Source organism: Leptodactylus fuscus, chromosome 5, assembly GCF_031893055.1.
Source record: "Leptodactylus fuscus isolate aLepFus1 chromosome 5, aLepFus1.hap2, whole genome shotgun sequence".
In the NCBI taxonomy this organism is placed as follows: Eukaryota; Metazoa; Chordata; class Amphibia; order Anura; family Leptodactylidae; genus Leptodactylus; species Leptodactylus fuscus.
In genome coordinates, this window is record NC_134269.1 from 213,743,528 (window position 1) to 213,760,158 (window position 16,631).

At 44.8% G+C, this 16,631-nt stretch overlaps 1 protein-coding gene across 1 annotated transcript; it reads left to right on the plus strand.

The window, feature by feature from the left end:
* The first annotated feature begins 10,840 nt into the window (after positions 1 to 10,840).
* On the plus strand, positions 10,841 to 16,206 carry LOC142204125 (estradiol 17 beta-dehydrogenase 5-like). The gene is made up of 9 exons (XM_075275388.1): positions 10,841 to 10,961; positions 12,022 to 12,189; positions 12,294 to 12,410; positions 13,704 to 13,781; positions 14,113 to 14,235; positions 14,463 to 14,575; positions 14,649 to 14,814; positions 14,974 to 15,056; positions 16,056 to 16,206. The coding sequence occupies exons 1-9, from the start codon at positions 10,881 to 10,883 to the stop codon at positions 16,096 to 16,098; spliced, it is 972 nt and encodes a 323-aa protein (XP_075131489.1). The 5' UTR covers positions 10,841 to 10,880; the 3' UTR covers positions 16,099 to 16,206.
* The last annotated feature ends 425 nt before the right edge of the window (positions 16,207 to 16,631 follow it).

Consider the following 16,631-nt stretch of genomic DNA (forward strand, 5'->3'; position numbering starts at 1 on the left):
CTTTATATAGCCGGGGTACAGTCAGTATGGGGTACGCTAGGCTGTATATAGGGGTGCAGGAGGTAATATAGGGGTATATTAGGCTTTATATAGGGGTACAGGAGATAATATAGGGGTATATTAGGCTTTATATAGGGGTACAGGAGATAATATAGAGGTATATTAGGCTAGATATAGGGGTACAGGAGGTAATATAGGGGTATATTAGGCTTTATATAGGGGTACAGGAGATAATATAGGGGTATATTAGGCTTTATATAGGGGTACAGGAGATAATATAGAGGTATATTAGGCTAGATATAGGGGTACAGGAGGTAATATAGGGGTATATTAGGCTATACATAGCCGGGGTACAGTCAGTATGGGGTACGCTAGGCTGTATATGGGGATCCAGGAGCTGGAGGTAATATAGGGGTACACTAACTATATATAGGGGTACAGTGACTAATATAGGGGTACACTAGCTATATATAGGGGTACAGTGACTAATATAGGGGTACACTAACTATATATAGGGGTACAGTGACTAATATAGGGGTACACTAACTATATATAGGGGTACAGTGACTAATATAGGGGTACACTAACTATATATAGGGATACAGTGAGTAATATGGGTGTACACTAGACTATATATAGGGGTACAGGAGGTAATATAGGGGTACACTAGGGTATATATAGGATATATGAGGTAATATAGGCGTAAACTAGACTATATATGGGGGTATCAGAGGTAAGATAGGGGTACATTAGGTCATATATAGTGGTACAGGGGGTAATATAGGGGTAAACTAGACTATATATAGCGGTACAGTCAGTAATATAGGAGTACACTAAACTATATATAGGGGTACAGTAAGTAATATAGGTGTACAGTAGGCTATAGATAGGTGTACAGGAGGTAATATAGGAATACACTAGGCCATATCTAGTGGTACAGGGGTAATATAGAAGTACAATCAGTAATATAGGTCTACGCTAGACTATATATAGGGGTACAGGAGGTAATATGAGTACACTAAGCTATAGATAGGGGTAGAGTAAGTAATATTGGGTACACAAGGCTGTATATAGTAATATAGCTGGCATACTATACGGTGTCAGATCCTACACACATTTCTGTCTATGATCACGTTTTATACATATTTTGGGCCGTCCCATTACTTTATATAACTAGTTCTGTAAATCACATTGTGCAAATACTTACAGGAGTATAAAAGTAAGTAGTGACGTCCTTGCTCGTCTGACCCAGCAATGGGGGGCATAAAATGCTGTAAATACAATACAAAGGGGAGAAATCGGGTTCACTCGTTTCTCATGCACTATAATACCCCCATGTCCGGTACTATATGGGGTACAGCAGATGTATAGGAGACAATCTCTCTCTAAAATAGTCTATCTATTCCCTTCTTCCATGCTTTACACTGCAGCTCTCCTTGTCCACCTTTGCCCCTGGGTTGTACCTTCATGTAATGATAATAGTCCAGGATTTACCCATACCCCATGTCTTACATTACCCATCCGCACGTCCATCACCCGCAGGCGCTGGGAACCGATCCATGGTACGTGCTTAAAAATAAAATCTGTGAATATCTCATCATTTTATGATTTTCTGCTTTAGACCTAATGACAAAAAAAGAGGATTTATCTAAAACTCCGAAAATAAAGCCCCGTCTGTGGAGGGAGAGAAATCCTAATGTGATAGCGTGAGATCACAGCAGCCACAAATACAGTGAGGGTATATATAATTGGTCTAGGGTATATATAATTGAGCTACTGTACTTGATGTTGGCCTCCGTGGGGATACGTGCGAAGGAACGGGCCGCGGTATGATTCAGTGTTGTCCCCCTTTGACCCCTGGGGTGTAAGGGGGATAAGAGCACGCAGGACTAAGTGTTTTTAGGTACATATGACCGCCCACGGCCCAGGGTGGTGGTTCAACGTGCAAAGCAAAATTTTGCCGAATCTATGGGCATCCCTCTTTACCAATAAGTTGCTGTAAGTAGGGTCCATCCTCATGTCCAATTCCCAATTTCTTCCCACAAATACTGCCCTATTGTAGCAAAATAATACGGCCATATAAAGCATAACCCATATAATACCACCAGGTAGTGTTAGAGAATGTTCCCACCTATTGTACTCGAATGTCGTATCCAAGTAATACTTCTATTAAGACCCCGCACAGCACTGCCAAACATGACACCTCCATATAGTGCTGCCACATACATACCTCCATATACAGCCCACATAATACCATCATATAGTGTTCAAATAATGGGCTGTATACAAGTAATATGCAATCACAGAACCCACATAATACTACCATATACAGCTCCCATAGTTCCACTATAGAATGCTCAAATAATTGGCTGTATACAAATAATACTCCTATACGGAACCACAGTACTACCATATACTACCCACGTAGTACAACCATATAGCGTTTAATTATATGGAGGTATAATATTCCCATATATAAGGTCGCCATATAGTGCTGAAATAAGATGCAATAAACAAATAGTAGCTTTTATAAAGAGCTGACCTTATGCCGCCATATACAGCCCATCTATATGGCTTAATATTATGCAGTATTCAAATATTATGTCCATATAATACTGCCATGTGGTTCCCATGTAATCTCACAGTTCAATTCCCTAATAATACCACCAAATACAGTGCGGAATAACACTGGGTGCTTTCATTTGCTCCTCGGTAAAGGGGTCCTGCCCAGTTTCTGCCTCTAGAGGTATCTGTAACGTGCGCCATGATCTAAGTTATACAACACGGCCCCCCGCCCCTGCCCGGGGCACAGTATAAAGTTCGGGGTGTGGTGTCAGGTCTGGTGTTAACGGCAGAATATTTTGTAACTTTCTGGAAAGCTCTTAAACCTGCAAGTCGAGAGGGGCTACAAACGAATGGGGGGCTCTGCCGCTACTATGTGGGCATCGGGGCTATCGCTACGAAGATTCTGGGACCCCGGCCATATGGAAACGGGCTACGGCCACTTCAATGGGCTCAGTGCGCTTCAATGTGGCAACATGGGTCCCTAAATTAATTAAAACGTGCTATTCCGACCCCCATCATGATTGTGCCAACATGTGCAACTACACAGCTTTCTCAGATTCCTGAATGACTGCTCTGGCCAGTACTTATAAATCCCTTTATATGGGCATAACTAGACTGGTTTGCCTTTCAGGAGTCTAGAAAAGCTGGGTAGCCTAGTACAGTCCATATCACCCAGCTTTCTCCTGCAATCTTTGCATGACTGTGACCCCCGGATCTATGCAGAGCGCCTTCATGTTACCTAAGGACGGATATCCTTCCTGCGTTATATTAACCCCTTCCAGCACAATGAAGATTTTGCAGCGTCATCTGGATTTTCTGTTTAGCAGGATATTTTCAGTTCAGATGTCACAATTAAAGGGTATGTTTAAAGGGATAGTCCATCTTACATAACTAAAGCTCAGTCGTTATATAAGTAAAAGTTCTGCAGTGAGTACAAGAGTGAAAATCCATCCTGTCTTAATACTTCTCGCAGCGGAGGGTTTGCTACAATTGCATCGCACCTATAACAACTCCCTGTCGTGTATATAGGATGGACTTCAGGCCGACGCTGCGTCTCCTGGAACCCAGTTTGTAAAGAATGACGCAACTCAGACTATGGGGCCTATTTTTGAAGACTGGCGTATTCAGCTCCAGTCTTCATAGCGCCCGCCGGATTTATTAGGAGGTGTGCGCCTCTTCATTACTGCGAGGACTCTTCCACCGGCCTGTGCACCTGCGCTGGAGTGGCTGCGCCATTTTATATCATTTGTGCCAATAAACAATAATTGTCGTGGCTGTCCATTGTTCTGATCTGTCAGAGGATCTAACAGTTATATACGGACTCTGATGGATCCCATTGACTGTAATGGGCTCTGTTGGGTGTCCATTGTTTGTGTAACAAACCCTCAGCGGAGAGAACTATCAGCCTTAGGCCTCATACACACAACCTTGTATACAGTTGGCACATAGACCCATTCATTTCTATGGTCCCATATACCCGTCCGTGATTTTCACGTATCCTTAACACTTCTATTCCTGTCCGTTTTGTGGTCTGGACTTCATTTAAGATAAGATAAGATAATCCTTTAATAGTCCCACATTGGGGAAATTTCAGCGTGTTACAGCAGCATAGTAATACAGATACAGGATAATACACAGTCGTAGACACACATATGCTGAGAAGAGAAGATATACTAGGAGTCCATAGCAGCTAAGGAAAAACAGAAGAGAAAGAGGAAGACCTCATGGTCATCGTCATAATCATTAGTTCTCTGTGCGGAGTCTTCGCTTGGTCTGATGTAGATTATACAGCCTGGTCGCGGTTGGAAGGAAGGACCTGCGATAGCTCCTTCTCACACTTGGGGTGAAGCAGACGGTCACTTACAGTGCTGCCAAGTCCCATCAGGGTCCCATACATGGGGTGGGATTTGTTCTCCCGCATGGAGGTCACCACACACAGTATCCTTCTGTCACCCACCACCTGTACTGGGTCCAAGGGGCTCCCCAGGACAGAGCCGGCCCTCCTGATCAGCCTGTCAAGTCTATTTCTGTCCCTGGTTGATATACTGCTTCCCCAGCAGGCCACACCGAAAAAGATGGCTGAGACAACCACAGAGTTGAAGAAGGCCCTAAGAAGTGTCCCCCGGACTCCGAAGGCCCTCAGCCTCCTGAGCAGGTAGAGTCTGCTGTGGCCCTTTCTGTGCAGCGCCTCCAGGTGATCAGCCCAGTCTAGTTTATTATTGAGGAGCACACCCAGGTACTTATAGGTCCTGACTATCTCAATACATGTTCCTTGGATCTCCACCGGGGTCGGAGCACCTCTCCGTTTACTAAAGTCCACCACCATCTCCTTGGTCTTCCCAGCATTAATCCTGAGCTGGTTCTGCTGGCACCATAAGTGTATATGTCCATGGAAAACACAAATGGCATCCGTGTGGCATCCATGTTGTTTTTTCACAGGCCCTTATACGTGGCAGCGGCCATATTAATGTAGCCTTAGGGTGTCACCAAGAAGGTTCCCATTCACTGACGGGCAAAGGTCTGGAAACTGGGTCCGTGGTAGATTTAGGAATCTGTTGCCCATAGCCCATGGGCAACAAGATCAGGATTACATGGCCGTAGTACATCCGTATTAAGTGGAAGGAAATCCTATCCAGATAGTTTGGGTCATAGCTGAGGCCCGGACGGGATTTGCACCTTTAATACGGTCCAAATCGTGGCCTTGGATTCCTAAATCTGCCCCATAGTCTATGGACTCTGACTGGGGCGAAGGTGCGACCCTCCCATTGTTGGAAAAGAGAACATAGGGCACATTGGTCACATGATCGGCGGCGGCCCAGCGATCTTCGGATAACCCCTTTAATCTTAATTCATTAATCCGATACATCCCTTTTATGCCCCGTGTTACCACAGGCGGTGTAATGGCACCCGGCCAGCACTTGCTGGTGGCGGTTACAGACGTGACTTTGAGGTAATTGTTCGGTCTGGAGGTTTCACAATCTGCACAACCGCAGGGAGATAACATGTCGGCCATTATCAGCTTAACCTTTATGTAAGAGGAAGAGAAACGGTAAAGCGAGTGGCGGTGTATTTAACAAAGGCGGGACGCCTCCATCGAAGAACAGGAGGGCATGGCCTATACTTGTCCCCTCGTCTTTAGTACTGACCCGAGGATTGGACTATATATACTATAGTCCAATGAGGAGCCCCTTCACAGCCGGATTGTGATGGCGGCGACTAGGCCAGAGTATCTCCATAACTTGTAGGGTGTTCCTGGCATGTTGGGTTCTAAGGGCAATAGGGCCAAGAGGTTGCCCAAGCTTCATTGATGGCAGAGAACTAGTCCGTAGGGTCCGATCCCACAGAGGAGCGCCCTGTAAATTGCTAAAAAAAAAAGTTCCTGCTGACTAAGATAGAAAGGTGTCAGTACAGCCATCGCAGCCATGACTGATAAGAGCGCCCATGTTGACCCATGAAAGTGCCCATAATGGGACATAAGCATCTGAACTGGACCATGGAGCAATGGAAGAAGGCAGCCATGTTCATGTTCAGGGGCGTAACTATATGGGGTACACAGGTAGCAGTCACTACCAGGCCCTGGACCCTGCGGTGGACCCATGCCGTATAAAATAAGCCATTATTCTAAATGCCACAAGGTAAACAGGGGCCCCATTGCAGACTTTGCAGCAGGGCCCAGGAGCTTCAAGTTGCGCCTCCGCGTGTCTGCGTTTTAAGATCATTTACGCCAACGTACTGGTACTAATAATCACTGAAATTGACACCATCTAAGCAGGTTAGTACTATCCCTTTAAAAGCAGATTAGAAGCATCTGCCGCTGCAATGTAATGTAATGTAATGTAATGGGCGCTTCCTCCGCTTGCACAGACTTGCACGACTTTCTGCTATTACTTAAGGTCTCTGTAGGAAAACAATGAAGGTGAAGGTGAAGCGAAGGGTTAAATAAGCAAAATCTGCTGAGTAACCATGAGTGGCGAGTGTCAATGGCTACGCCACATTCATCGTCCTTCATGTCTGTAGAACAAGAAAAGGCCAGAAAGCAATTTCTACCACTTTTTTTTGTTTTTTTTGTTTTTGCATTCTCATTATAACTTCCAACCCTCTGCTGAAATACTCTGCGCCGCTGGGGGACTCTAGTCCTTTCATATTCAACTCCGTTACGTTCAACCCTGTTCACATATCTTTATTCTATAATCATATCTTTCTCTCCTGAAATACTCTGCGCTGCAGCAGAACCCTTCCCCTTATATCTAGGCTGACCTGTACGTGTTTTCTGTGCATGAAATCGTTATGTTGGTGAATTAAAATGCCGTCCTTCGAGGAATTCATCCGGCCATGAAATCAAAAATGGTGACAGGATATTGTGTTATATAACAGTCCGGAGGGTCGGAGTCGGAAATGTTTGAGATCAGTCACACGTATGGATATAAGAGAGTATAGCAGCACAAGCACAGGATGGTCCCTCATTGGAATCATTGGTGGGGGGTTACGGTGTAGCGGTGTTATTCAGTCACTATATAGAGGTGTTATCCAGTCATGATATGGCTGGTCATCTAGTCACAATATAGAGGTCCAGTTATGGTATGGATGGTCATCTAGTCACAGTATAGAGGTATTAATCAGTCACGGTATAGCAGTGTTATCCATTCATAGTATGGTGGTGTTATCCAGTCATAGTATAGAAGTATTACTCTGTCATTGTATGGCGGTGTTATCCATTCATTATAGGAGTGTTATCCATTCACGGTATCGCGGTGTTATCCACTCACGGTATAGCAGTGTTATCCATTCATTATAGGAGTGTTATCCATTCACGGTATCGCGGTGTTATCCATTCACGGTATGGCAGTGTTATCTATTCATTGTAGGAGTGTTATCCATTCACTATATCGCGGTGTTATCCATTCACAGTATGGCAGTGTTATCCATTCATTATAGGAATGTTATCCACGGTATCGCGGTGTTATCCATTTACGGTATGGCAGTGTTATCCATTCATTATAGGAATGTTATCCACGGTATCGCGGTGTTATCCATTCACGGTATGACAGTGTTATCCATTCATTATAGGAGTCAGTGGCGTAACTAGGAATGGTGGGGCCCCTTGGCGAAATTTTGACCCCAGAGTATAATAATCGGAGTGTAAGACACAAAGCAAAATCGGAACACAAAATAAACGTAAATATATCAGTTCCATTATGTATTCTACGCCCTATAAACACATGTCCTTACCACAAAAAAGGGTAAGTATGACATAATAAACACACTAATAATAAAAATCTCAAAAAATCTTTATTATAATAATTTAACACATACACAAAATAGGACGATGCAAAGAAAGCAAATGTACACATACACAAATGGGTATAATGGATGCCACAACAAATAGTGGTCCCTGTGAATACTGCTAGTTTCCCTCATGAGCCATAATAAAGTACAAAATACACACTCTCGTATTATGTATTGAAATTCACATAGGTGAGTGTTACCATCATAAACAACTATATAGGACACAAATATAAATTCTGACTCCCAGTATTTTTATGTTCACCCCTAAGGATGAACAATAGATACTATAATATCAATGACTACAGGTCCTATTAAGATTTATCTTACTTCCTGTATACAAAGAGCGGCGTATACATTGCCCTCAGAGGTCTAGTAACCACCATATGTTAGAAGAAAGACATGTTGCAAGTACAAGAAGATTTGTATAGACACTCACCCATGGGGAAGGTAATCAGCAGATCACCAGGGACGGGCACCCACTACCCAAACTCCGACGCGCGTTTCGGCGCAGAGAGCCTTCGTCAGGAGGCATACAAAACACTGTTACTTACCTCTCCCTGGCTCCGCTGCACTCTCCACCGCTGTCGGCCATCTTCAATGACGTCCGGATATCATGTGACTGGGAGCCCTGCATCTCGACGCATATGGACGCAGGCCCCGATCATGTGACATCAGGGACGTCACACAGGTAGGCCCGAAGCCTGCCCGCAGAGGTAAGTAACACTGTTTTTTTTATGTTCCCTTACATCTCCTGGGACTCTTATCATTATACTCGGGGGTCTGAAAAGACCCCCAAGTATAATAGTGCTTGTGGGCCATCACTTACCGATCCCGACCCCATGCCAGGATTGATCAGTAAGTAAGTAGAGCTTCGATAGCGGCTGTCGCTGGGCCCCCTAATGTCCCAGGCCCTGTGGCAGCCGCTAGAGTATGGTTGTGTTATCAAGTCATGTTACAGTGGTGTTATCTAGTCACAATTTCATTTTCTTCTTGGGTAATACCGTTTATGACCAACAGTTGGCGATACTGATTGTGAACAACATTATTACTGCCATAGTAAACTTTCTTCAATGTGACGTTCACCTGTATGGGGGCGCTAGTGGGGTATCCACAAGGGCTTACTTATATTTAAAGGGGAATCACTCATTAAGCGGAGGCAGGTTGTGAAAACGTAATATTCTTTTTGTACACCTGAGTCAGAGACGCCGCGGAGTCTGCGTCATCGATAATAGATTTTGTGTCTGAAATTTCAATTATACATGAAGCATACACTACAGCCGGAGCATAAATCCTCCAGTTATCCCATGTAATCCTGTATTATTGTATAAGGATCACATCTGCGTCATCGACTAGTCCATATCCTATGACTGCGTATGATATAACCGACCCTGTGCCCTATAGTACATAGGATCACTCACTCATATAAAAGGTAAGAAGTCAGGTCAGGGTAGATTTCTATTATTCGGGGGTCTGTAGATCCGAATAATCCAGGTTATTAATACGACCAGACAGAGAAATAGGAGTAAAACCTGAGAGCAGGACCAGACTACAGGGTTTGTTTGTAGTCTATTAGCATGGAGACACATTGATCTGCATAGAAGTAGAAGTGGGTGTTCCAGGTACAAGTTGCATGGAGGCGCGGAGTGAAGCTACTCTACAAACATGGATGGAAGTCTCTTCACTCCCTCTTAGTCCGTGGCCAATATGGCGGTGCCCGCTAGCATAGGGCAGCCTGCCTGGGCCGAATTACCACTAACTAGGGGGCTGGAGTTGACGCCTGTCTGTACTACCGCAGCGAACTACACAAGGGCCTAGTGTAAGGGTTAGTTCGGCTGCCGCGACGGGATGCCGGTTAAGTGCAATGGCATCCCGTTGCGGCTTTCCGCTCCGGATGAGGCCCAAATGAATGGGCCTAGTCCAGAGGGTGGTGTCGCGAGGCGGACGCCGTGGAATCCGCCTGAAGAAATGGCAGCTCACTTCTTTTTTCCGTGAGTGGGAACATACCGCTCACGGAAAAAGGAAATGACCGGCTCCCATTGATTTCAATGGGAGGCGGCAGGATTTTGACGCGAAGTCTGCATCAAAATCTGGACCATTTTGCCCCGATCTAGCCCTGAGGCCTAAACTGGCTAAGATGGTTGGGTTGTCAGGCTATGGCGAACTCTCACACCTTCTAGAGACCCAGGGACAAATGCCAGCTCCGTTCGCACAGCAGCAGAGGAACAGCTGATTAACTCTTCACAAGCCAGCATAAAGCCGGCTGGGTGGCAGCTCTCCATAACCTTCAAAATGGCTGACCGTGTTTTTCCCATTCCTTCCATTCAGTTTCAATAGGAAGAGCAGCTCCGGAGCACAAACTGCTGCTGTTAAATGGGAAATCCTGAGCAGCGTAAAGGTCGGCTGTACCAAACAACCACATTACTGGTGCCGCCCCCTGAGTGGCTGGCTGCCTGATACAGAGCTCCAAGCTGGGAGCAACCTTTATCTTTCCTTTTTTACTCTTTTTCTCTGTATCTTCAAGAATCCTGTAACCAAGCAAACTAGCACTATGAATTAGCAACTATAAATCGAATGGAAGATCCTGTGGAGTATTTTGTTCCTTTTGTTTCTATTGTTAAGCATGGACAATGACTCAAGACCTGGACATGTGCACATGTGCCTGTTACCATCCCCCCCAGGAGCTAAGGACAGCATGTCTTACAGTGTCTTACAGTGACATGTATATGAGAGGGAAGGAGTCGGAAGGAATAGTCGTCAGCCAGCGGAGGAGAAGATCCCCCCAGGCCTTGTACAGAGTGTCATGATAACTCCACTCCTGCTAACAGATCGTTCCAGTCTATCTGTTGACATTAGAATTGTACTGTGGCCAAATATCCTGAGGCTCCTCTTCCTGTGCATGGGGAGGTGGGAGTGGAAACAAAGGGATCTGCTTATTTTCCTGAGCAAACAGCACAGCTGGGACTATCTGTAGGCTATAGGTTAAACTCCAGAGTTTACAGAAGCTGCACATTCTTCTCGTAAACCTCACCATGGCCGTGGAGCCCTACGTTCTTCTCAACGATGGTCACAGAATCCCCGTAGTTGGATTTGGGACGTTTGCCCCGGACAAGGTTAGTGGGGGTATCATCTTATCCACTAAACTAGTACCTATTATACACCAACAAGGAGTGGATCCTTGATGGTCCAGTTCTTGTAACATCGGGTCTTCCAAAAGTCTAAGTCTTGGCTAACAGTGGTGGATCCTGAGTAGTAGACCTCTATGCCCTAGGTGATGGGGCACTGTATGGGTTTTCTCCACCCACATGCTACTACAAAAGTCTCAAAATAGAGAAGGGCCTCCACAAATCTTCAATCCTCAGAACTAGAAGACCTCAAGGATTAGGTAGATCCAGTCTTGTTCTTGGCTTCCACCCAAGATGCCACCCTAGTATCCACCAGAAGCCATCTGGGTATGTGTTTTTGTTACCCATGTGCTACTATAAAAGGATTAGGGTCTCCAAAAGGAGTAGGGTCTTCATAAATCTTCTCCAATACTCAGATCTAGAAGGCCTTGAAGCTTAGGTAGATCCTCTTGCTTTTGGCTTCCACCCAAGATGCCACCCTAGTATCCACCAGAAGCCATCTGGGCATGTGTTTTTTTTACCGATGTGCTACTATAAAAGGAGTAGGGTCTTCATAAATCTTCTCCAAAACTCATATCTAGAAGGCCTTGAAGCTTAGGTAGATCCTCTTGCTTTTGGCTTCCACCCAGGATGCCACCGTAGTATCCACAGAGCTGAAGTACATGTGCACTGGGATCTTCTTGGGTACGTGTTTTCACAGTCCATGAGTTACTAAAAAATTATAGCGTGCCACACAAAATAGTCCACAGTCTCCAAAAGGAGAAGAGTCTTCAGATATCCTCTCCAATCCTCAGAGATCGAAGGCCTTGAAGCTTAAGTAGATCCTATCTTGCTCTTGGCCTCCACCCAGTATGCCACCCCAGTGTCCACCAGAAGCCAAAGTCAAGGTTTGGCTCCTCCAGAAGATAGGGTTTCGATGAGGAACTTGAGATGTGATCTAGATGATGAGGTTTTATCCTCATTCAGGACCTTCAGAGCTTCTCACCTGGCGATAAAGTAATTCTGGCCATAAACATTAGATATCAATACTAATCCTTAATGTGTTCAGTTTTCTAAAAGCATGGCAGAAGAGGCAACAAAGGTGGCCATTGATGTGGGGTACCGCCACATTGACTCCGCCTACCTGTACGGCAATGAGGTAGAAGTTGGCCGAGCCATTAAAGAGAAGATATCGGATGGGACCATAAGAAGAGAAGACTTGTTCTATACTGGAAAGGTAAGACGTTCAATTCTAGAATTCTGACTGTCCTCTAGGGGGCGCTCACTGCACACAAATTCATATAGTCCCCATGATAATTCTGGATATTTGGTGTCTTCCAGCTCTGGAGCACCTTCCACTCCCCGGATCTGGTGTGTCTGGCTCTGGAGAAATCCCTGAAGGATCTGCAGATGGATTACCTGGATCTTTTCCTCATTCACATGCCTATAGATTTTAAGGTGAGACATTCTGGGGCTTTTTGGTTGAATTCGTGGACAATCCCTGTAAGAAAAAAGAAAGAAATGAAATCCACTGGGAAAGCTGGGTGACAAACAATATGGCCACCACGAATGGTAACCTAATCGGTTATTTAATAAAAAGGATAGAGATTTGAGTGGATACTCCCACTGTTTATGGGGGGCACTCTGCGGACATTGTTTGTAGGGGGCACCCTGCTGGTACTGTGTATAGGGGGAACTCCACCGACACTGTTTATAGGAGCCACCATTTTTTTTTTTTTTTTTTTTTTTAAATGTAGATTGTGAGCCCCACATGGAGCTCACAATGTACATTTTTCCCTATCAGTATGTCTTTTTTTGGAGTATGGGATGGAAATCCATGCAAACACGGGGAGAACATACAAGCTCCTTGCAGATGGTTTTTTGCCCTTGGCGGGATTTGAACACCGGGACTCCAGCGCTGCAAGGCTGCAGTGCTAAGCACTGACCCACCGTGTGGCCCCAGGAGCCACCATTTTTGCACTGTTTATAGGGGTCACTCTGCTGAAATTGTAGGGGGAATGCTGCTGGCACTGTTTATAGGGGCACCCTTCTGGCACTATGTATAGAGGGAACTCCACCGACACTGTTTATAGGAGCCACCATTTTTGTACTGTTTATAGGGGGCACCCTGCTGGCACTATTAATAGGGGCACCCTTCTGGCACTGTTTATAGGGGCACCCTGCTGGCACTGTTTATAGGGGCACCCTGCTGACACTGTTTATAGGGGCACCCTGCTGACACTGTTTATAGGGGCACCCTGCTGACACTGTTTATAGGGGCACCCTGCTGACACTGTTTATAGGGGGCACCCTGCTGGCACTGTTTATAGGGGGCACCCTGCTGGAACTGTTTATAGGGGGCACCCTGTTGGCACTGTTTATAGGGGCACCCTGCTGACACTGTTTATAGGGGGCACCCTGCTGGAACTGTTTATAGGGGGCACCCTGTTGGCACTGTTTATAGGGGCACCCTGCTGACACTGTTTATAGGGGCACCCTGCTGACACTGTTTATAGGGGCACCCTGCTGACACTGTTTATAGGGGGCACCCTGCTGGCACTGTTTATAGGGGGCACTCTATTGTCACTGTATATAGAGGCACCCTGTTGTCACTGTTTATAGGGGGCACCCTGCTAACACTGTTTATAGGGGGCATCCCGCTATCACTATTTATAGGGGGCACCATTCTGGCACTGTTTATAGGGGCACCCCGCTGGCACTATTTATGACCCTAACCTTTATCTTTCTAAGCCTTCAGAGGATCTGATACCTGTGGATGAGAATGGGAAATATCTGTATGGCAACACAGACCTGCGAGATACCTGGGAGGTGACTATGTCATATTCTATCACAGTATATCATAGTATTACAGTATAGTCATCTGTATTATGTTACAGTATATCACACGACATATTATAGTCTATTATATAATATTACAGTATATTATGTTACATTACAATATATCACATGACATCATATTACAGTATAGTCTATCATGTTATATTACAGTATATTATATTACATCATATAGTATAGTCCATTATATTACATTACAGTATATGAAATGACATCATATTACAATGTAATAAATTATATTATATCACACATACCGTATGTTGGTGTCAGTAATTACTGTATTTCTATTCTCTCTGGCGTGCAGGCCATGGAGCGGTGCAAGGAGGCCGGACTGGTGAAATCCATAGGGGTCTCCAACTTTAACCGCAGACAACTAGAGCTCATCCTAAATAAACCAGGCCTGAGACACAAACCCGTCTGTAATCAGGTGATGTCACGTCCCGGTGTAACGTTCAGTGACGATAAACGCCATCTTTGCTTCATGATGTAATAGTTCCCATGACAGTGGTCCTGAATATTATACGATACGGCTTTAATACATAGCTTGATAGATTTACTGCATGTGTCAGTCTTCACTGCAGTCCTGGCATTGTATTCATGAATCAGATCGCTCAGGCTGACTAGTGCTTATGTAATGACATCTATCCTGTGTAGGTGGAATGTCACCTGTACCTGAACCAAAGCAAACTGCTGCAGTTCTGCAAGTCACATGACATCGTGCTGGTGGCGTATAGCTCCCTGGGGTCCAGTCGGGACGAGTCCTGGGGGTAAGTATCATTACAGTGACCCTGGTGGAATTGTTTGCTGTAGAAATCCTTTAATCTGTGGCTCTGTCTGCAGGATAGGCAAGGACTGCCCTGTACTCCTTGAGGATCCAGTTCTGAAGGCAATAGCGGATAAGTTGGGTCGAACCCCCGCCCAGGTGGCGATGCGGTACCTGCTGCAGACGGGCATTGTCGTACTGGCAAAGAGCTTCACCCCAGCCAGGATCAAACAGAACTTACAGGTGAGACCCTAACCCACAAATCATAACATGTGCACAATAGGAGTCATCATGTGTATGAAATGGCATTATCCAGCAGGGGGCGGCAGTGAGTAGAGGGTAACGCTTGTACCTGTAGTGCCCGCGGCTACTCATTACTCTGCTCTTCTGATCTCATCTCAGGTTCTAGATTTCCAGCTCTCAGAAGACGACATGTCCTCACTAGACGGGCGGAATAGAAATCTCCGTTATGATGCCATGCTTATGTGAGTATGATATACGGTATAGAGTATGTGGGGCCACTGCTGCATTCACACCATGGGGGCCGGGGCTGCCCTAAATGTGAGAGAAGTGTCCAAACCAGAGGCGGGCATCCCTATAGGTTGTATCAGGGGTGGGAAAAGAATAATGCCAAAATAATACCGCCATATAGTGCTGTAAAAAATCTGCAATAACAATATCAGCATATAATACTGCCCTAATAATATGGTCATATAGTGCCCTCATAATGTCAGGGTATAGAATTCCCCAATAATATTGCCTTATACTGCCCTAATAATATGGTCATATAGTGTTCTCATAATACCACCATATAGAACCCTGATAATTTCATTATATAGAACCTAATAATAACCCCATATAGTGTTCCAATAATACCGCCATATAGTGCCCTAATAATATCATGTTATAGAAGCATATTAATATGATGGTATACTGCACTAATAATACCGTCATATAGAGCCCTAATGATGTATTTCTACCTAGTGCCCTAATAATATCACCATATAATTTCCCAAAAATACCACCATATAGTGCCCTAATGCTATCATGTTATAGAAGCATATTAATATGATGGTATACTGCACTAATAATACCGCCATATAGAGCCCTAATGATGTATTTCTACCTAGTGCCCTAATAATATCACCATATAATTCCCCAATAATATCGCCCTATAGTGCCCTAATAATATGGCCATATGGTGCTCTAATTATATAATCATATAGAGTCATGTGCCTCTTCTGCCCTAGCATGTACCTCTCCTGGCCTAGTCTTGTGCCCCTACTGCCCTTCCTATAACCCACCGCCTATAAATCGGGCCAAACATGGCTCTAAAAGGGAAGGCTACAGATATTCCTACAGTGACACCTACAGGACACCTGTGTAATAACACCCTGGCAGCTCCGGCCTGCACTGACTGTAATACAATCTGCTCATGTTCTGTTGTTTGAATTATAGATAAATAAAGTTTTTATTCTTTGTAGGTTTAAGGACCATCCAAAATACCCCTTCAATGATGAATACTAATACTGACACCCCTGATAATAAAATCTGTTCATGTCCTCGTCCTGAGCTGTGTGTCTGGTTATTCTCCATCACCGTCTCCATGATGAGGTCGCTGGAGTTAATGCGTAAACCAGGTCAATGGTCATATACAGTAGTAAGTGCTGAATAACCATGAGTGCTCATTTCTTTACTGATAAATGTGCGCCCCCTAGTGGCCAACATGAGGTCCGCGTAAATAATGAAAAGAACAGACTGCGTGTATTCACATTTATACACAATTGTACGGATTACATAAAGAATTCATGTACAAGAACTGGGTGTGTCACATTATATCATATATACAACTGTGCAATCCCTGAAAAACTGACAGACAAGGCAGAATAGTGAGCGCAGCTCTGGGGTATAATACAGGATAAGTAATGTAATGTATGTACACAGTGACTGTACCAGCAGAATAGTGAGCGCAGCTCTGGGGTATAATACAGGATAAGTAATGTAATGTATGTACACAGTGACTGCACCAGCAGTATAGTGAGCGCAGCTCTGGAGTATAA